Source organism: Sabethes cyaneus, chromosome 3, assembly GCF_943734655.1.
Source record: "Sabethes cyaneus chromosome 3, idSabCyanKW18_F2, whole genome shotgun sequence".
Classification (NCBI taxonomy): Eukaryota; Metazoa; Arthropoda; class Insecta; order Diptera; family Culicidae; genus Sabethes; species Sabethes cyaneus.
This window is the reverse complement of record NC_071355.1, coordinates 221,063,819-221,083,894: the sequence shown is the minus strand read 5'-3', so window position 1 is coordinate 221,083,894 and position 20,076 is coordinate 221,063,819. Positions and strand designations below refer to the sequence as shown.

The 20,076-nt window shown below is 36.9% G+C and overlaps 4 protein-coding genes across 4 annotated transcripts; 3 read left to right on the top strand and 1 right to left on the bottom strand.

Annotated features, from left to right (window-relative positions):
• The first annotated feature begins 2,670 nt into the window (after window positions 1-2,670).
• LOC128743639 (uncharacterized) lies at window positions 2,671-3,770 on the top strand. Its single transcript, XM_053840252.1, has 2 exons — window positions 2,671-2,770; window positions 2,836-3,770. Exons 1-2 carry the CDS (start codon window positions 2,763-2,765, stop codon window positions 3,689-3,691), a joined length of 864 nt encoding a protein of 287 aa, XP_053696227.1. The 5' UTR covers window positions 2,671-2,762; the 3' UTR covers window positions 3,692-3,770.
• Window positions 3,771-5,784: 2,014 nt separating this feature from the next.
• Window positions 5,785-6,768, bottom strand: LOC128743670 (uncharacterized). The gene is made up of 2 exons (XM_053840292.1): window positions 6,362-6,768; window positions 5,785-6,260 (listed from the first exon to the last, which is right to left on the bottom strand). The coding sequence occupies exons 1-2, from the start codon at window positions 6,747-6,749 to the stop codon at window positions 5,842-5,844; spliced, it is 807 nt and encodes a 268-aa protein (XP_053696267.1). The 5' UTR covers window positions 6,750-6,768; the 3' UTR covers window positions 5,785-5,841.
• Window positions 6,769-7,498: 730 nt separating this feature from the next.
• Window positions 7,499-8,384, top strand: LOC128740751 (uncharacterized). Its single transcript, XM_053836315.1, has 2 exons — window positions 7,499-7,898; window positions 7,961-8,384. Exons 1-2 carry the CDS (start codon window positions 7,499-7,501, stop codon window positions 8,347-8,349), a joined length of 789 nt encoding a protein of 262 aa, XP_053692290.1. The 3' UTR covers window positions 8,350-8,384.
• An 8,845-nt stretch (window positions 8,385-17,229) lies between these two features.
• On the top strand, window positions 17,230-18,555 carry LOC128743371 (uncharacterized). Its single transcript, XM_053839927.1, has 2 exons — window positions 17,230-17,733; window positions 17,802-18,555. Exons 1-2 carry the CDS (start codon window positions 17,259-17,261, stop codon window positions 18,407-18,409), a joined length of 1,083 nt encoding a protein of 360 aa, XP_053695902.1. The 5' UTR covers window positions 17,230-17,258; the 3' UTR covers window positions 18,410-18,555.
• The last annotated feature ends 1,521 nt before the right edge of the window (window positions 18,556-20,076 follow it).

Genomic DNA, 20,076 nt, shown 5'->3' with positions numbered 1-20,076 from the left:
ATAGAATTATTTTGAGGTTAAAAAGTTAGCATTATCAAAATGTCCAATGTGCACATTCGAATTACGGATGACTGACTGTTACTTCGGTCGTTCTCATCTGATGTCCAAAGTGCAAAAAAAATCAAAACAAACCCAATCTGTACATTGGACGTTTAGCAAGTGAAAGTTTTTTTTCGCATTATTTATGCATTTTAAGTGAAACAAGCAGCCTAATATTGAAAAATAGCGTAGCACGGCAACGCACGTATTTTACGGTGATCTCGCTTAATTTATGTGCAATAGCCTGGAAAAATAAAAACGTCCAAAGTACAGCACGAGATGGTAAACAGTCCAATGTAACTTTTTCCATAATAAACCAAAACTGCTTAGTTTTGATTAGATTTTTAAAATCTCCGTTAAATATTGAATGTTATTATTCATCAACCACGTTGAGTGAATGACTGAAAATTATTTCATTTTGAAACAATTTAAAGTTCAATTCGAAGAACTTCGATCTCGTTTTTCTCAATATGGTGGAATTGTTACATTGGACGAAATCAAAAGTGACGCGAGATGTCTTCACCATGCAGTTTAAATGGGCGGAAAGCCGAAGGAAGACAAATTAAGACATTTTTCCTTGATTCGTGAAGACTTTTCAAAAAATCACCTGGCATCCCTGGTGAAGTAGTACACTGAGAAAACTTTTCGTATAGTTTCTATGTGCCCCACACATAGATTTTTGCAATGTGCCCCATTTATGAACTTTATATGCCAAACAGTTATAATTTATGGGTACGCGAAACTTTTGCTCATACTATTCATATGCGCATATTTTTTATGTGTATAATTGCACATACTATTCATATCCGTATAATTTTTATGTGTATTTCTAGGCGGATTGTGCTTATATGTGACACATGATAATTATCTGGAATTTCATATGGAAATTTACCATTAGTTATGTGCAGAATATTTTGAGTGTAGAGGTGTGGAGCCAATGTGATATATACAGGTGTGGCAATGTTGGTTAAGTGGTGTTAGTGCAGTGAATTAATTTCATCATGGTGTGGGTGGAATCAAAAATCGACCAATCACGATGAAGCGTGACGTCAAACTCCAAAAACAAACCCCATTGTCCGACACGGTTTGTTTTTGTAGTTTGACGTCGTTTTCTGATTTTTCGCTACTAATACCATCAAATGTGTTCATCTGCCACACCTTTTTAAACCTCATTGGTGTGGAGCAACGTACCGTTTTTTTGTGTTAGAAGCGCAAATACACTGAAGTCGCTTTTTACGTGGCTATTTTTACGCGGTTTTCGGAATTTATGCGGTTTTCGGAATTTACGCGGTTTTCGGAATTTACGCGGTTTTCGAAATTTACGCGGTTTTTTTACGCGGTTTTCGGAATTTACGCGGTCTTTTTACGAGATTTTCGGAATTTACCCGGATGTGCTCAAAACGCCTATTTTTTCACGTAGTGTTGAAATCCACAAAGTTTTTTTACGCGAAATTTTGGTTTTTTTACGCGGTTTTCGGAATTTACGTGGTTTTTTACGCAGTTTTGATTTACGCGGGACGCATCCTTTGCGTAAAAAGCGACTTGAGTGTAATGTAAACAGCAGGGGTGACGTCAATCTCGCACTATTCTTATACGGGCATAAAAAAAGCATAACTGTGCCGTGCAACGATGACACTAACACACCTATACTTTTTAGCATATTACGAACACAAACGTGCCGCGTTTGCCGTACCTTAGTAATAGTGTACATAGGTTCTGACTGGCAACCCTATCCCTGCTCTACACTGAGAAAACTTTTCGTAAATAGTTTTTATTAGAAATACTCACAGTAAGAGATACGCGGAAACTAAAGCCAACGATTTGACATCAGTGTACAAAAACTCCCAGCATTTGCTGCGGAGCAAAATGCAGTAGCAGTGTGACTTCGTTGTTTTCAACATGATCCGCTTCTGTTTTGTTTACATCAATTTTGCACAATAGAGCGATATATCTTTCAACCTAATCAGTGTAATGCATTGCAAAGTTTTATACACACTGTGTCTGAGTATAATATTCAAGGTGCGTGACAATAGCTTAAATAGATTTCATAACTATTTCAATACTTGTTAATTGAACATTTAAGCAAACAGTATGCGTGTTCGATTGGCTCCCTTTTGACAATTTTCGCTGCTCGATTGGCTCTCAAGATGGCTGCTTCCGCGTATCTCTCACTTCTGAGTATTTCTAATTAGAATTAACAAAAGGGCGAATGTTGCAAATGTAAACAAAACGGGTGAGAATTACTTTTTGCTGGGCCAGCATAGGAAAATCAACCCTCACTCGGTTTGTTTACGCTTGCGACATTCGCCCTTTTGTTAATTCTATCTTTATTTAGTCTGCATTTTCGACATTTTAGTGATAAATCGCACGTTTTGTTTCCGCAAGTTCACGGCGAAACCAAAGAAACGTGCGGAAAGAAAAGGTACTGTATTGAAGTGTCAAAAATGCTGTTTAAATATTTCCAAATTTGTGCATGCACAACAGTCTGTATTTATGGCAGCTCTGGCGGATTTTCAAATTTGGAATTGAGGTGATATTTTTTTCCGTGTAGGCAAAATTTGGCAATAGTAAACGAATTCGCTGTCAGTATGGCTGCACTGGCATGACCCAAAACATGCGCTCAACGTCAAACTACAAGAAAACAGAACGTTGGCGCAATGTTGTTCTCTTAAATAAATATTAATTTTAACCATAAACAGAAAGCATTTATTAGGGTAAGCAGAATGGAAGGGTAAGTAATTTAACAATATTTAAAACAATACCTTTATATCTTTGATAATTCTTATTGTTCTGCAGGATAAGCTTCGATCCCTTATCTTACCTTCCGGATGATTCCTTTGTGATAGAGTGTGGTGACGACTTTGGTGGAATCTGTGAGGATATTGTTTGCCTTGCTAATGCAACACATCTGGTGGATCAACTGGATCCTTCAAAATTGGCCTCTGGAAGCGAAAGTCCTCCGAGTAGCAGCTACTACTCTTCGGCAAGATGTTTTGACAAAGAGATACCTTCGTTGTTCTCTGAAATGGAATACCTGACTGAGGTTTCACCGGAAACGGAAATGGCAATCGTTCCTGCGCATATTCTGCCTATTGCTGTGGATCCAAGTGAGTTTTCCTGGTCGCGTAGAGAAAAAATTACAAATGACAGTAGCGAACAGGACCAACAATTCTATCCTCAACCGAAAAACTCGAAAAGCTCTTCATGCGATCGATATTCTGTTTCAACGAACTATAGGACAATCCTGCATAATTATATTCAGAAAGGAAAGCGGAAGCTGGAGGAAAGCACCTATCTAAAAACGAAAGCCATGTCTGTGAAGAGCAGCAACAATTCTACCTCCCTTGTTGAAACTGTTACTTGTAATTCATACGGAAACCCGCCAAACACCACTGCCACCAGGGCGAATCCACCGCGCGAACCGAGCGAGAAAACGACCACCGGTTCGGCTCTATCACCAAGCTTCCGCTGTAAAGATTGTAACTGTTGCTTCCTGTCTGTCGAACGGCTTAAGAAACACCCCTGCATCATCGCCGAGCAGTACCAGTGCCAGCTGTGCCGGCGCGAGTTCCGCCGACGGAAAACTCTTGAGCAACATATCAAGTCACACAATAAGGTTTTCTCCACCGACGAAGACCTTCGGAAGTGGTAAATCTTGCTGTTTCGTAACAGAACTTTAGTCTTCGTGTGTGTATTCGTTTGGGTTTTGACTTGTATAAATGTTACTTAAACTTGAGGCTAGTAGCTCGGTTGTTTGTATTTGGATCCGAACATCGATAGAGTTAGAAATGATTGCACGATAGAAGTCAAACTTCGTGTACTTGAATATCAAAACAAATATTTCCATTTATTGGTCCGTACTTCAAAAACTACTTGTGAGTATTCTAAAGCGCATTTTCAGCACGTTGTGGATGAAGTCAATGTCGAAATAGGGCACAAAACGGTTTAAATTACGTTGTAACTAAAGGTACATGCTGCAATTAGTCTTCCGGTGCGGTATATGTTGGAAGGAATTATTCCGTGTTACGCAAGGCCGAGGATCCTACGGCAGTCAATCCGTGACGTAAAACATCTGATGTGAAGACAGGTCTGATTACGTCCAGACGTATTTGCAGGGTATCCAAGTTTATTAATCTGTAACCCAGTTCGCAGCTTGGTAGTCGCAGCGAGTCGTTTCATGGTAACCTACGGAGGGGCAAAGCGAATAAACTTCACTGCACCGACTTGATTCGGCTGACCTCGTTTTGGTAATACAGGTGTGCAGTACTCGAGACTGGACAAAACCAATGCACAGACGAGCGATTTCAAGCAATAAATATCGTTGAAGTTTTTGGCGGTACGCATAATAAATCTCAAGTTCCTGTGAACAACGAACGAAAAATGCTGTTTCAACGTCAATTTAGAGTCGTGCAGTACCCCAAGATCTTTGGCGGAATCTACACGACGTAAAGGTACACCTGATAGTCGGTATCCGAACATAATCGGATTCAGCTTTCTCAATCCCTTCAAACGTAATCCCTTCGCATTTGTTGGGGTTTAGTGTCAAACGATTGTTATTGCACCATCCACCGAATATCTATACAGCTGTTTCTGAAGTGCGAAAGTATCCGATCGATGAACCACTTTACTTTAGAGAACAGTTTTAAGTCGTCGGCGAACGCAAACCGAGGACTTTTGAGCATTATGTTCATGTCGTTAAAAGAAAGAAGAAAAACCAACGGTCTGAGATTGCTGCCTTGTGGAATTCCCGAAAAAGCAGTAAAAGTTGGCGAAAATAACCCTACGATAGATACATTAACAAGACAGTTCAACAGATACGATTTAAACTACTGGAGAAGTGGCCTCCGTTACAAGTTTTGGTCAGTTTGACAACGGCGATTTGATTATTCAGCTTGTCAAAAACAGCGGAGAAGTTCATGTAGAAGACCTCTGTCTGAGAACGATTGTCGAAGCAATCTTTTCGTAGGTATTGAGTATGGACGAACGAGAAGATTGGCACAATCACAACGAGCTAAAAGAGTTTCGATAATGCACATAAAGCAGAAATCCCTCTGTCCCTAGTTGTCTACGTTTTTTTATTACCCTTTTTGTATATTTACTGGAAACATGTAAGCGGATTTTCCAGCAGAGGTAAATATACCTGAGCTAATCGATAAGCTAAACAGACGTCGGTTTGGAGTAACCAAGGCATCGATATAGAAAAAAGTTTGAAGGTATACCGTCTGGTCAAAAAAAAAAAAAAAAAAAAAAAACCGTCTGGTCCACTGGCGGTTAAGCTATTAGATTTCAAAGCGGTCTACATGATTATAGAATCGTTAATGGTCAGGTTAGTGAGAGAATCGCCGAAATTGGATGTAATTATAATAGGCCGTATGAATAAAAGAGTTAGAGCAATAATGCTCTCAAAGATTAACACGGGAAAAGCAAAGCAAACTGTTTTATTCGTGCGGCCTAATACCAGGAAGCGGAAGCTGTCGAAGAGATCTCGGACATCGATGCCGTATGAGCCTTGAAGAGAACGGCGTCCTATACCCGATCACTCAAACTTGCTCGACAAGTCTTTGTGTTCCAAGACAAGGTAAGGTCTCCCTTTAATATTAAATGGATAGATCGCTCGTTACACATTTTTGAGGTTGAGTCTACGATGCTCAGGAGTAGCTATCCTGATTATTGCAAAAAAGAGACTGCACAACAATTAACAACTATGTAAATGGAAAAGCTTATTTTTATTTTTATTTAGCAGTCGTAAGGCGGATTTTGAGTGTAGGAAATGTTACAAAGAGGTTGACCGATAAGAATTTTTCAATCATTTCCTAGTCGAACGTCTATTTTATCGACAGTAGTAAATCCATCGTAGTCCAGAATATCACCATCGGCGTTAGTTAGTTCCAAAATTTTAAGTTTGTCCACAATCGACTTCACCTGGAACGCAATTCCATCCGCATAGTCTTCAGCTGTAGTAACGGTGCTGGCGTACGGTTTTAAGGCTGCGTTTGTCGAAAGGTATGATTTTACACGTTCCACTAGGTTCGATGGTCCGGCAGGAGTTGATACTTGCAGGAACAAGTAATTGGAAACAACTCCTTCGGCACAGTGGTTGGATAAGTTGGCGATAATGCGTTCAAGTAGTTCAATTTCACCGCTTGGTTCTGGATCACGAACACTCGATGATGGGACAGGCGATGAGCAAGCACAGCGACCCTGTCGCTTAATTATATAATCTGAAAGTAAAAACACATTCCAAAATTCCAAAAAATCAGTTCCATAAACATAAACATATTTTTTTAAAAACTGAAGGAAGATTAAATAACAAATCACTTACCGCTAACAACCAACTTCTTGCGTTTATGGCGCTGAACCGTCTTGCCGTTATCTGTTATTGCTATGTATTCTAGAACGTCACCCTTTTTAACAATCATGTTATCATCGTTAACAAAGAATTTGCCATGCGTCACTTCGGTGGTGTTTTTACACAGATTGCATTGATCTTTTTTCCCGGTTGGATTGATGTACAGTTCGATGCCGAACATTTTCATTTCCGGTTTTTGAGGTGTCCAAACTTTCAGGCCTTGAGGTTCGATCACTTCGAAATCAACTTTACATATTTGGTGACCTTTGTTAGCACTGCTGCGAAACCAGTCCAGAAAGCCAGCATGAGCCACACTCGCATAAAGCAGAATCACTGATAGCAGCATCAAAATTTGCGCCATTTTCGAAGAATTTCTGTCCAGACCCGCTCAAACACGACGTGCAACTGAATCGCAGTGGTAAACAAATTCGTTAATTCACTATCGAAACAGGTCATCAACTGAGGTGGGATTCTCACTGAGCAGAACAATTCCTATTCTCTCAGGAATTTACCGCCGAGGTAATCGATGCGGTGATTCGAAGGGGATTTCCCAGCATTGGCTTAAGGCTGTTATAGAAATATCACTTTGTTCTCAGATAATATGATTTATTGCGATCAAATGGGGATGTTTATATTCGATCTACTAATCACACGCCGCTCGATCCAAATTAGCATAAGATGCTTTGCTAACATTTTAACATTAAAATGTTATCTAAAGTTATGCATCGTTAGTGTGGCACCGTTTGATTACGAACGGAATGTATTTCTGTCGACAGTGAAGGAAATCATTTTTTCATAGGTTGGTTATTGACTAATACTATCAAGTTTTAAAAAGTGCGTCAATATTCCTAATAAAAAATTTAAAAAAGCATGACTCAAACACTATTGATTGTAGCAGAATGGTGTCTAAGCAAAATTTAAAGAAAATATACCTAGTTGACAATATTTTACGAATTCAATTTAAAATCAATTTTCTGACACCGAATAGCGTATCATTGACCGGCGTATGCTATGCTCATCTTATTCCTGCTGCTGATCAACAACAAGCCACTTGCTCGTGTGTTATGTACCAGTCTAGCCTGATTATTGAAATCAGTTTACAGGGAAATAATGAATGTGAAAGCTGTGCTCGTTGTAGTAACCGCGCTGTGCATCATTGATCTGTCGAACAGTGGGTCGATCGAAAATATTGTGCCCGTTCCCGAGTGGATTGTATTCTACCATCAAACCAAGGTGAACATCCAGATCCTGGAACCTCGTGGGATACAGATTTGGATCAAAAACAAAGCTAAAAGCTTGGGTTTCGGAGTTGAGCTGGTTGTAAATCCAACGGACAAGACCGATGTTGGGTGCGATTTGTGCAGGAACGTCAGTTTTCCTACGGATGGGAAGTATTTCATTCAAGATGACAACTTGTTTGTATCGATAGGTGATACGATTAAGTACAGAATTTTGGAGGTCGAATGCCACGAGGCTAAGTGGTCACCATGGAGAACTGTGTTTGTAGATAGTAAATGTTTTAATCAATTCCAGTTTTGTTATGTTTTATACTGAACTACTTTATATTGATAGTAACGTTATTCGGGGAGACTGGACAACACTGCTCGCACGAATGTAACGATCATGACGATTATGCTGCAGTTCGTTTTTTGGAAAAATATGTCGAGAAAATGTTGAATAACTGTGAGCTGAATGAGATATCGGAAACCCTGTTCTTCCCAATGGAAAATGCCAACTATCTAGTCAGCGATTCAATGAAATTTGTGAAAAGTCGTCTATATACAGTAGAAATTTTAAGACCATTACTAGATCATGTGAGAAATGTCTTTATTGCACCGGATGGAGTAGGTTTTAGTATGGGAAGCATTCTTGAGAAGCTCAAAGTGTTAGAACTTGGCCGTGATCGGCTTAAATTGGTAGATTTTGATGAGTATCTAATTGCTCCCAGAGCGAGTGATTAAGAAAAAGTGAAAACTATACCAAGTAACATTACGTGGGATAGTTGAACTTTCATAAAAAGATATGCAAAAAATATGTGTTTTTTTTATAATATATTTGGAAATATATTTTAGAAGTACTACGTCCGAATAAAACCATAGAATGTGTAAAATTTTTCCAATTTTCATTATTTTCTGAAACCAATCATAAAATTGAAAGAACGATAAGACAAAATATAAGCCTATTTGAATTTGAGGGGATCTGAGATTTGACTACTTTGTCCATTAATTTGAATCTATTATTATTTATCACAAAAATTACGGTCGATTACATGGAAAAATCCGGACTTTCACGTGCAATTGCTTTTAAAATCAAACTTGAATTGGATTATAAATTGAATTTTTAACTGAACTAGAAATTTGACTTGAAATGGAACTTCAAATTAGACTTGACATAGAACCTGAATTTGGACTACTTTAGGCTTGAAGCTTACCACCAATTGAATTGGAATAGGTTTAAAATTGGACTTAAATTTAGAGCAATTTTAACTAGAAGTTTTACATGGAATTAGACATGAAGTCGGAATTTAAACAGACTTTTGAAGTTTTTATTTGAAATTGGACTAAAATCTTTATTTGAAATTGAAATATAATTAGAATTGGATTTAATTTGACTTATATTTAAGTAGAAATTTGACTTAAAATTGTATCTGAAAATACAATTAAATTAGGTTTAAAGTCGGACATGCAACTGAACTTGAAAGTGAGCTTGACATTGGACTTTAAATACAATGAATTTGGACTAATTTGAACTTGAATGGGGCATAGACAAGAGGTTTTACTTGAAATCAAATTGACATTTTTCGTCTTATTATCTCACACGTTTTACCTCTTTTCTGACCCGTTTTTGTTAGTTTTGTTTTGTTTTTTTTCTTATTTCTATCTCATCGTTCTTCTTCTTCTCATTTTTTCCGTTTTTCCTTTTCCATTTTTTCTGTTCCGTGCTTCCTGTTTCATTCTTCCGTTTTTCTCGTTTTCTATTTCAGTCCTGTTTTCACTCATTTTTTGTTATTTTCTTCCCCGTTTTTCTTTTTTCTCTTCATTTTTCATAACTCTTTTATCTCGTTTTCTTCTAATTTTCCGTCTTCGTCTGTTTCGTTTGTCCTCTTTTTGGTGCTACGTTTTTCTGTCTTTTCTGTATCGTTTATTCCGTGTTTTTACTCCCTTTTCCTTATTTGTCTGCAGTTTTACTTTGTTGTATCGCGGTTTATTGCCTCTTTCTATACCCTATTACCTTTTTCTTAATCTCGTTTTTCTTTTCTTTTTTCCATTTTATAGCCAAACTTTCTCGTTTTATATCCCGTTTAACTTCATCTTCCGTTTTCCTCGTTTCCTGTACCGATTTTTTTCTCACTCGCTATTCTTTTTTTTCATTATGATTTCTGTTGTCTTCTGTTCCGTTTTCCGTTATCGTTCCGTTCTCTCTCTTTTTCATTCTCCTTTTGCCTTTTTTCTATCCCGTTTTGCCGTTTTTCTGAACCCTGATTTTCCCATATTCCGTTTTACGTCCTTTTTCTTCCATTTTCGTCTTTTTTTCTTTTGTTTTTTCTCTTTTCTGTCTTGTGTTTTGTCGTTTTCTGTCCGATTTTCGACCTTTTTCTTTTATTCGGTCCTGTTTTTTGTCTTATCGGTTCTGGTCAATAACGGAGTAGCAGCACACGGGCGGTATTCTATGTTTATACTTATTCGGTCCTGTTTTTGTCTTTTTTTACCTTTTAACTCTTCTTTCGTTCTGTTTTTCTTTTTATCTTTTTTGTCACCCGTTTTAATTTTTTCTCACCATATTTTCCTTTTCTGTGCCGTTTTTTTCACTTTTTCTGTTTTCTGTTTTCGGTTTTTCTTCTTTCTTTCCCCGTATTTTCTCGTTTTCTTTTCTTCCTTTCATATCCCGTTTTTTTTACTTTTTTCGCCCCTCTTTTCTTTTCTGTGTAATTTATCCTCATTTTCTCACTCGTTTTTTCCTTTTTTTGATTTTTCTTCTTTTGTCTCATTTTTTTCTTTTCTTTTCCGTTTGTCATCTTTTTTCTATCTAGTCACCCCCGTTTTTTGTTTTCCTTCGTTTCCTTCGGTTTCCCTCGTTTCTCTCCCATTTTCTTTTTTTTCTTGTATGTCCCGTTTATCCCTCCCATTCTGTCACAATTCTTCTTTTGTTTTTATTTTTTTATACCAGTTAGGTCATTTCAACTTATTTTTAAAGCTTTGTCTTCCCCCCACCCTTTCCTTTAAAATTTCCTTTAAAAATCGGGAGGCAAAAAATTATTAATATTTTTTGAAACGATTGTTCTACATTTTATGAAAGGATGGTAGGGGAAAGTAATGAACTTTTTTGGAAAAATGGAGGGGAAAGAGTGGAAAGGCAAGGGGGGAATACGTAGTTACGCTTAACAAGTCGTCGTTGTGACTCCTACCTTTTGTCCAATGCTGGAAGGTGCATGGGTCGAACCAAAAAAAAATGATTTTGAAGTAAGAATTGAAATTGAATATAGGTGGGATTTAAATTGTGTTTGAAATTGTATTTGAAATTAGACTTGAAACTAGGCCTAAAATTGGACTTCAAATAGGTGTTCAAATTGGGCATGAAATTAGAACTGAATTTGAACTTGGAATTGAGCTTAAATTATGTTTAAAACTAAACTTGCAATTAAATTTATAACTAGACTTGAAAATGGTCTTGAAACTGAAACTATTTCTACGCAAATAATTTACTTATAACAAAAATAGTGGCCGGTTAAATTAAAAACTGCGGACCTCTGAGTTTCAGAAATTATTTACTTTACGATTAAATTCTACAGAGAAGATGGGGCACGTGCCCCACACTGGGCACGCCAGTGGTGACAGACATATTTTTTGCCTGCTATTTGTCGATTTTAGAAAAACACACACTAAAGGAGCTTGGAAGTCTTCCGCAGAATACGTCAGAGGCGTTAGAGGCCATATCCGTCAGAATAATAAATAAATATTATGATTCAAATTTAAAGTACCCCAGGGCAAGTAGGAATGCGGGGAAAGTGGGAACGGAGCTCATAACTCGCTTCAAACTGATTTTCTCCAACTAAACCTTTCTAGAAATGAAAAATACAACTCCTACGCATACATTTAAATTATAGTTTAATTATAATTAGCTTTCCAAACACCACAATTGAACTTTTCATTTGGGTGCCGTTTTCAATTTGCGTTTTAGGTTGCACCTTTCTATAAATGATGTTTTGGTCCCAGGCGTTCGTCACACTACATGTTATTCTGGCAGTAGGTATACATAACACAGGGCTGAATAAAAAAACTGCATAGGATTTTTTAACTGATTCTTATAGATTTTTTTCCACTAAATTCAGAAAAAATAATAAAAATTGTTCATCATGTCACGTTTTCATGCAATACTTGTTGAATAATCTTGAAATTTGGTTTTAGACATAAAGGTGCGTTTTAATTGGACAATTTTTTGGCAACATGTGGAATGCAACATGTGGTATGCGATATGCTGCTAGTTGTTGCACAATGTTGCTTCTGTCGCCATCTGAACATCGGGCCACTGTTTTGAAAAAGTTGCATGCCACATGTTGCCAATCCAAATGCACCTTAAAGCAGCAGAAATATATCGGATGTAATTTACATTAAAAAATTAATTTTTACATTAGAATTGTATTTATTAATGTAAACTCTTCCATTTTTTGGAAGAAAACCATATATGATGGAGAAATTATGGAGAATATTATGTTAAAGCATATTTGGTACGCTCAAATACACCAACACTTGCGCTTAGTCGACTGTATTGCCTTATAGAAAAAATTCGGTAAAAGTCATGTATGAAACATTTGTAGAGCTAAATGCAATCTACAATCTTCCTGAATTGAGTACTCCATTATCTTTTGTATTTACGCAGTAATAGTGTTGCAACTTTATCCTTATCGCAAACAAACGTTCTATTTATATAACAAGGTTTAAAAGCCGTTTCTATTATAAATCGAAAAAATAAAATACTGCTCTATTCAGCAAAATTGTAGATTACATTCAGCTCGACAAATGCTTTACATATAGTTTTGACAGATTTTGCTTTTGTAAGGCACTGCAGTTAAATGTGCGTAAGTGAATGTACCTGAGCACAGTAACTCTGTCTTAAAGGGAGAAAACAATAGTAAAGATTAAATATTTCAATCCAGAAGTATTTTCCCCGTATATATTAAGTAAAAATTTGCAAAAATAATAGAAAAAAATCGAATAATTGGGATTTTGGCCGTTCAGTTATTAAATTTTAGTAGACGTTACATTTGCCTTTTTACGCCAACGTTTCGGTCCGGATTTGGATCTTCATTAGGGCTTCTACGAACGGGTACTTTTATTAGCTGTTGTTATCTGAGATAAAATTTGTTTGTTACTTACAAAGTGTTGATCGTCTTTGTCTAAATTATTTTAGCATACAGTGTTGTCTGGTTTTGGATTTTGGTACAATTTGTTTTACTGCATAATGTTTAAGTTAATCAGAATTTAGTAAAGATTTCTTACTGTGTATATAGTATTGTTTAGACTTACTGGTAACTGTCATTTGTTCGCGTTATATTTATTACTATTTTAACCTGTCGTGAATAGTTCTTTCTACATTGGGCACGATACTTTTACTATTGGCTTGATTTTAACTGTGCTATTTTTCATTGGTTTGTATTCATGATGTTTATTTGTGTTTGTGTCCGGTCTTGTGTTTCTGTGTTAGTGTTTGCCTGTGTGGTTGTTTTTCTACTACATATTTTGTTTTAGTGTGCTTAGTATTCCCGTATAACATATGTTGATTCCATCTGTGTCGGAGCGTTTGTTGATATTGTTCGTAGTCATTATATGACATGCTTCCAGTATCGGTAGTCGTGTTGGTTTGTTGCTGTGATCCAGAATTGATGCTTCTCAGAATTGAATTGCTTATATCTCAGATAACAACAGTTAATAAAAGTACCCGTCCGTAGAAGCCCTGATGAAGATCCAAATCCGAATCGAAACGTTGGCGTAAAAAGGCAAATATAACGTCTACTATTATTTAATGACTGATCGGCCAAAATCCCAATTATTCGATATTTATATCTCAGTCGAAAAATACTAGTGAATAGAAAAAAATCTTATTTTGGTTTTTTTTACGAATATGTGATAATAATTGCATCTAATTTGTGACTTTTCCATATAAGAAGCATATTTTGCAAAAAATCTGTACGTGATGGAGAAAAACAGTTTTGGACTCAGCACCCCAAAAAATATATAATTCACCTAAAATATCTCATGCGTCTGAAATTTTTTTGTAGACCTGTGTAATTAGTGTATCAACAAGTTACACACAATAACTACCGTATGGTCGCCATCTTCCACTCATTTAAAAACGATTCTAAGTTAGTTTGTCCATAACAAATCTAAATTGAGGTCCATCGAAACCCAATTTGCGCCATAAGATAGAGAAAACAATTGTGTTTACAAGAAAACTTTACTTGATTTCTAAATAAAAGTAATGCAATCTCATGACCCCTTTTACCGCTCACTTGAAATATGATGATCCATTCACCGCCCATATGGGTGCCATTTACCGCTCATATTTTTTACTGTTACCAAATAAATAAAACCCGCGTTTTGATCATTGTTTAGAGTTTGGCATTTATAGCAGAATAGACCGCTAATATCAATACTGTTGACTTATTTCGCGTTATTTAGTAGAAACTTTTCTAAATAACCAAAGCAACAAGTTCGCTTCCTAGATAACACAAGATCGTAATAGAAAGTTCACATTAAATCGTTTTCATGTCAAGTTTACATTGGAATTGTATAATGATTAGAGTATGTCAAATCAATGTGAACAATAAATTGCTTTGCAGTCAAGCGTGTCCTCATATACAACTCATGACTGTAAATTATAAAGCAGTACAGATGATTGCAATATTAAGTTATAACTTAATCATATATTCTGGAGTATTAAGTTGCGTGTTATAAAAACCACTGTATAAAACGCAAGATAGAATTACAAATAATTGCTAAAATTTTCGCACGTATATTGCCTCCACATTGGTACATATATGTTCTTATACGGTGTAAATTACAACTGTTTCGTTCAGATATGATGTCGTATATCTCAGTTGCAGTTGCAGTAAACCAAATGGTTTACTGGTTAATATTTATATCGGTAAAACTTTAAAATGATATCGAAAAGGGCCAAACCAACGGGACCCAAAAAATAAGTCCATTAACTTGGCTTATGAGGAAGTAAACAGTTTGAGCCCGTTCTGGCGACACATAACCGAAGTTATGTAAATCTGGGAAGGCAAAGCTAATATAATTTAGCTAACCTGCAACTGGAACTGGTGAGATTACACAATCGAATAAACCCTAACTATCCAATTTTTAGATCCTACTTGCCCCGGGATAACTTATATTATATTTCATAACTGTTTTTCTCTTGTCAAAACTAGTCCAATTTTTTTGTAGATTTTCAGCTTAGAAAAAAGCTAGAGATTTAATTAGCGCTTAATAATAATAATTAATAATTAAAGGAAACTGACACTTATGCTAACGGTTTCAAAAATGAACGAAAACGCTAACCATCAACCGAAATGTTAGTTCATCTGGTTGGTTGTTAGCGAACTAGCGGAATGCCCCCCTATGCTGCTCTGTTGAAAATGTTTCCGTACTTTCCTTGGTGTTGGTGGTACTTTTAATAAAACAGAGGAAAAGCTGATTGCAAAATTTTATAAATATCCCACCCTTTCGAACGCGACAAATTACAACCGTCGTGGACAAAATCGTCACCAGAATCGCCAGGAGTGCAAATTTCATTTATTTTGTCAAGTAAACCAACAGCTTATGTGTTAGACAAATAATTATTTATAATAATTATTTAGCATTAAATTACTTATTGGCAATGAAGAATTTCAACATGTTATTAGCTAAACATTGAACTGCTCCCTAATGGGTCTAATTTTGGCTTCTTCACCTTAACTATAATTAGATTTTACGTCTTTACGCGAGATTTGGAAGTCACAGACAGGGTTAGGAGTCCTCTCTAAAGTTGTTAACAAACTGATTCATACATACTTCATGGTGAATAACCTTACCTACGCAGAACTTGTTACACCATGTTTACCGACCGTGAGTGAAACAAACCTATCAGTGCTTTGATTGCTAAAGACTCGCACAGTCGCTGACGTGTGAGCAATGAACTGTTGATTTTGAAGGAAACTAAGTATGCATAAATTAAACATAGTGCATTGCACACCTTATAATTACTGAACTAAAGATTAGAATGCTTTGCTGTCCAGTTTTGTCAATTTTTCGTAATTTAATTTGAACTTAAAATATGTGCAATAAGTCATTGGAAAAAGAAGCAATTTCTTGTTTTGCCAGCCATTGCAAGCTTTCGGTTGTTTACGAAATAGACGATTACAGCGTTTCTGGGTCGATCGATGCTCCTGCACATTGTCATTGATTTTTGCTTTTCTTCCATCTTTCGCGGAATGAGTTTTCTATACTGAATATTTTCTGATTTAACAAGCTAGATCACGTAATGTTTGGTTTGGCCATTGGATGTATGCTGCAAAATGGAACACGAAAGAATGTTCCTTCGTTGTTTACGGAATACCAATTTAAATTGGTTTAGAAGTTGTCCTTTATATAAAAGAAACTCCCCTTGCGGCGTGAAACATAGTACCGTTTATCAATTGCATTCTGCTGCATAGTATTTTATTTTTAAGTACCAAAGATGAAACTTTTCGTGTTAGTGCTGTTAGGAGCGATTTCTGTCGCTAGCTATCGGATTAACTGGCGCCACAAAGGTGTCTATCATAAGGGCTGGCACCCACATGGTTATCAGAGACCGTTGGATAGACATAAATGGCGATCTCAAGTACCGTCGGTGAACATTGAAGTGTATGAGCCGAGGGGTCTGAAGGTTTCAATGGTGCATAAGAAACAGACCACCACCCTATTCGGTATTGAGTTGTTCATCAACAAGGATCCTCGAGCCAATGGGAGTCAATGTGACGTGTGCAGAAATACTACTTCGATCACGTATGGAAAGTTTATCATTGAGGATTACGATGTGGTCATTCAAAAGGAAGATCAGCTGATGTATTTTGTGTTGGTTGGAAACGATACGAAGGTTACTCGGTATCCAATGCGAAAAATGGTGATTACAAGTATGCTTCGTAAGCTGATTATCATTGTTGTTAACTAATACTTACGTTGTTTAATTATAGGTTCACTAATCAAAAAGTGCGACTGTGATATTTCGGATGTATCGATAGAAGACGAAACTTTAAATATTAATGTTCCAAATTTATTATCTAGTGCAATCGCTAAACCATGATGAATTGGAGAATCTATTTCAAACGTGGTATACTATAATTCGAAGAAGAAAAACTAAAGATTTATTTTTATTAACATACTGTTTACTACTTAAGTTAATCATCTATGTTAGGATTTTCCACGCTTAGTGCTATCATATCATGAAAGGGGGTTTCCCATTTTTATGAACGATCAACTTAAAAACAATTGATTTGTTAACAAAATATAAGGCTGAGTGTGCGTTGTTCACAATAAAATTTGTATCAGTTGTAGTACTTAGAAGGCAGAGTTTTAAGCAGATGTAAGCTAGTGTGAGTAAAATTTAGTCACAACAGTAGCTGTGAAATATTCAAGTATAGGAATAATGCCTATGTGTATAACAAGACACGGTCTTAATTGAGCCGTAGCAGAAGCACCAACTTTTTTCGTACTCAATTTAATATTGTTGATTGAGTTCGTCATAACAAAACTGATAACTCCGCGGTAAAAGGTTCATTCAATTTGTTGAGTGTGACATTTGTTATTTCGTGATCGGGTGTAGAAGCAGTTGGTTGTACGATTTATTTGTCGAAATGGAACGTTACCAGTTTGTGATTTTTGGATGCATTCTGATTGCCAATATAGTTGCTGCTCAGTATCAACATCATCACCACCATCATCAGCACGGAGGCGGAGGATACTTTCCGCACCATCACCATCATGGCTGGCCGCACCATCACGATTGGCACCATGGAAGACATCATCATGGGCCGCATCACTCGTTTCTCAATTTTGAAGTTCGTGAACCCAAAGGATTGGAAATTTCCATGATCCAGAAAGGACCTTCCGAAACCTTTTTTGGAATTGAGTTGTACGTTGATCAAAACCCTGAAGATGCGAATGCATCCTGTGATGTTTGTTACAATACCACTGAAGTGATAAATAAAAAATTCATTATTGTTGATCCTACGGTCGTAATTAGAAAAGGAGATGTTTTAAGCTACTATATGTTATCAGGAAATGAAACTAATGTCTTCCGGCATCATTTGCAAAAACTATTGGTTACAGGTGAGCGCTAGGCTATATTAACTTCTACAATAATAGTTATTTATTGCTTTTATTTTTACTGCCAACAGATTCCATCATAAACAAGTGTAATTGTGAGCCTGCCGCCGAAAATCCTGACATTGATGTTCGCATATCCGATACGAACCCAGCTAGTCCACCAGTTGAGTCCACAACGGAACATTCAGTTGAATTTGCAGAAGTTGAAAAAACTCATCATAATGGTGTTGATTCGTCGGAAGAAGCGCAATTCGAATGTGATCTTGATCCTGCGACTAATTTGTGTAGAACATCAAAGGTGGAACGTAAAACCCTGCCTCAACATCCGAGTGCTCTGCAGCGGGAGGTGCAAGTATTGTCCGAGATCATAAATCACATGAAAACGCAGGGTTGCACTGCCAAGTTGAGTAGTAATAAATTACTACTGAAACAGGCGCCACTTCAGGTCAGCGAAATCGACGAGATGTTGAACTTTGTGCAATCTTATCTGTCAGTCAATCCCGAACTACAGCAGCTGGGAAGTGAAATTCTTCGCGTAATGCCGGCCGGACCTGCCATCGGGCGGGGAGTGATCTTTGAGATGCGCAATTACGTTGCCAAACAGAAGGTGCTGTATTACGCTAGAGTCAACAACCTAAGGCATGTAGTGGATTATGAGGTCGCAGGTGGTAGTTTTTAAGGCAAAGCAACTTTGGATAGGATCGCAGGGCAACACTTTAAAACGAGTCCAGGTCAAAAAATAGTGCAGCGGGCCTTTTTCTTCGAGGAGCTGATTGACTTACTTACTCTACCCTATGTGTAATAAAAAACGGAAATAAAATTATTTTGAACACAAATAGTACCTCTTTTTTTTAGGTTAATAGTGTGAAAATGCATTACCACAGTGCTAAAAAGAGTGCAATAGGTAACAAAACTTTTCGAATTTGATCGATGCTTACTTGCCACTATAATTCACATTTTTTACTGAATTGTGAGCTACATTCCTCTGCTGTTTTAGAAGTTGTTCTATTTAAAATAGTTTTTACAAGTTTGAAACAATTAGAGCATATGTGTGGTGACGTGTTGCTTATTTTTTTTCCTGAAATTCAATTCATATTTTGTACCAATTGAAATGTTTTCTTATATTGAAAGGAAATCTCTAGTCACATTTTCGTGCATGGCAGGCAGGAGTATACGTATTGTTGCTAGTTCCTAGACCTACATAAATAAAACCTATTGCCATTTCATTGAGTGAATTGTAAAACTGTTAAATTCCTTCTTCTACCAGTCGAGAGCCGAGGTGGCTCTTGCCGTATCAAGAATTCCTCTCTACTGCCCTTGGTCCTGGGTCAATTCATCGCCAATTCATTGAGCGTCTCGACACTTTTGCCAGGTATACGATGGGAATCTCTTCAAGTATTGCCTGCAACTCGTGGTTCATACGCCTACGCCACTCTCGACTATCCATATGTACTCCGCCAAAAATAGTCTGCAACACCTTTCGTTCAAATACGGCAAGCGCACGTATGTTTTCCGTAAGTAAAGTTACGGTCACAAGTGTGCAGAGGACTACAGGTCTGATTAGCGTTTTGTATATCGTCAGCTTAGTGTGGTAGCGAATGCTCCTTGATCGAAGCGTCTTGCGGAGGAAAAAATAGGTTCGACTTCCAGATTGAAGATGTCGCTGAATATCCATACTCGTATTATTGTCGGCGGTGACCAGAGATTCCAAATATACGAACTCATCAACCAGTTCCAGTTCATCACCGTCAATAGTCGCTATCCGTGCGAGGCAAATGTTATTTTCTTTGGAGCCTGTTCCTACCATATATTTGATTTTCGGAGCATCGGAATTGCATAATGATTAGAGTATGTCAAAGCGAAGTGTATAATAAGTTGTATAGCAGTCATGCTTATCGTCATATACAACTTATGGCTGTGAATTATAAAGCGGTATAGATGATTGTGACAGTTAGTTATATCTTAATCGTATATTTAGGAGTAATAAGTTGCGTGTTCCTAAAACTGTAGTATAGAATTCAAGATTGTATTACAAATGGTTGACAAAATTTTTGTACGTATATTGCCTTCACTTTGGTACTTATATGCTCTTATGTAGTGTAACTTTTCCGTGCGGATATGACTTCGTATCTCTCAGTTGCAACCGAGATATACAAACCAAATTGTTTGCTGGACACTGCTTTCGTCGTCCCAGTTTCCAGGTTTCCAGTAATGATGTCCAAGTTATTTGCGAAGGTTACTAGTTTTGTTGAAGATCGTTCACCTTGTTTCGATCTTCGCTTGCTCGGCAGATCACACTTTCAATAGCGATATTGAATAACACAGTCAATCCTCTTGCCGCAACCA

Bases quoted from the DNA above. Each gene is read 5' to 3' on its own strand.
- LOC128743670 (XM_053840292.1), bottom strand. From the start codon at position 6,749: ATGGCGCAAATTTTGATGCTGCTATCAGTGATTCTGCTTTATGCGAGT. The intron at 6,261-6,361 runs GTAAGTGATTTG...TTTTACTTTCAG, and splicing joins CAAGAAGTTGGTTGTTAGCG to ATTATATAATTAAGCGACAG.
- LOC128740751 (XM_053836315.1), top strand. From the start codon at position 7,499: ATGAATGTGAAAGCTGTGCTCGTTGTAGTAACCGCGCTGTGCATCATT. The intron at 7,899-7,960 runs GTAAATGTTTTA...TTATATTGATAG, and splicing joins GAGAACTGTGTTTGTAGATA to TAACGTTATTCGGGGAGACT.
- LOC128743371 (XM_053839927.1), top strand. From the start codon at position 17,259: ATGGAACGTTACCAGTTTGTGATTTTTGGATGCATTCTGATTGCCAAT. The intron at 17,734-17,801 runs GTGAGCGCTAGG...TACTGCCAACAG, and splicing joins GCAAAAACTATTGGTTACAG to ATTCCATCATAAACAAGTGT.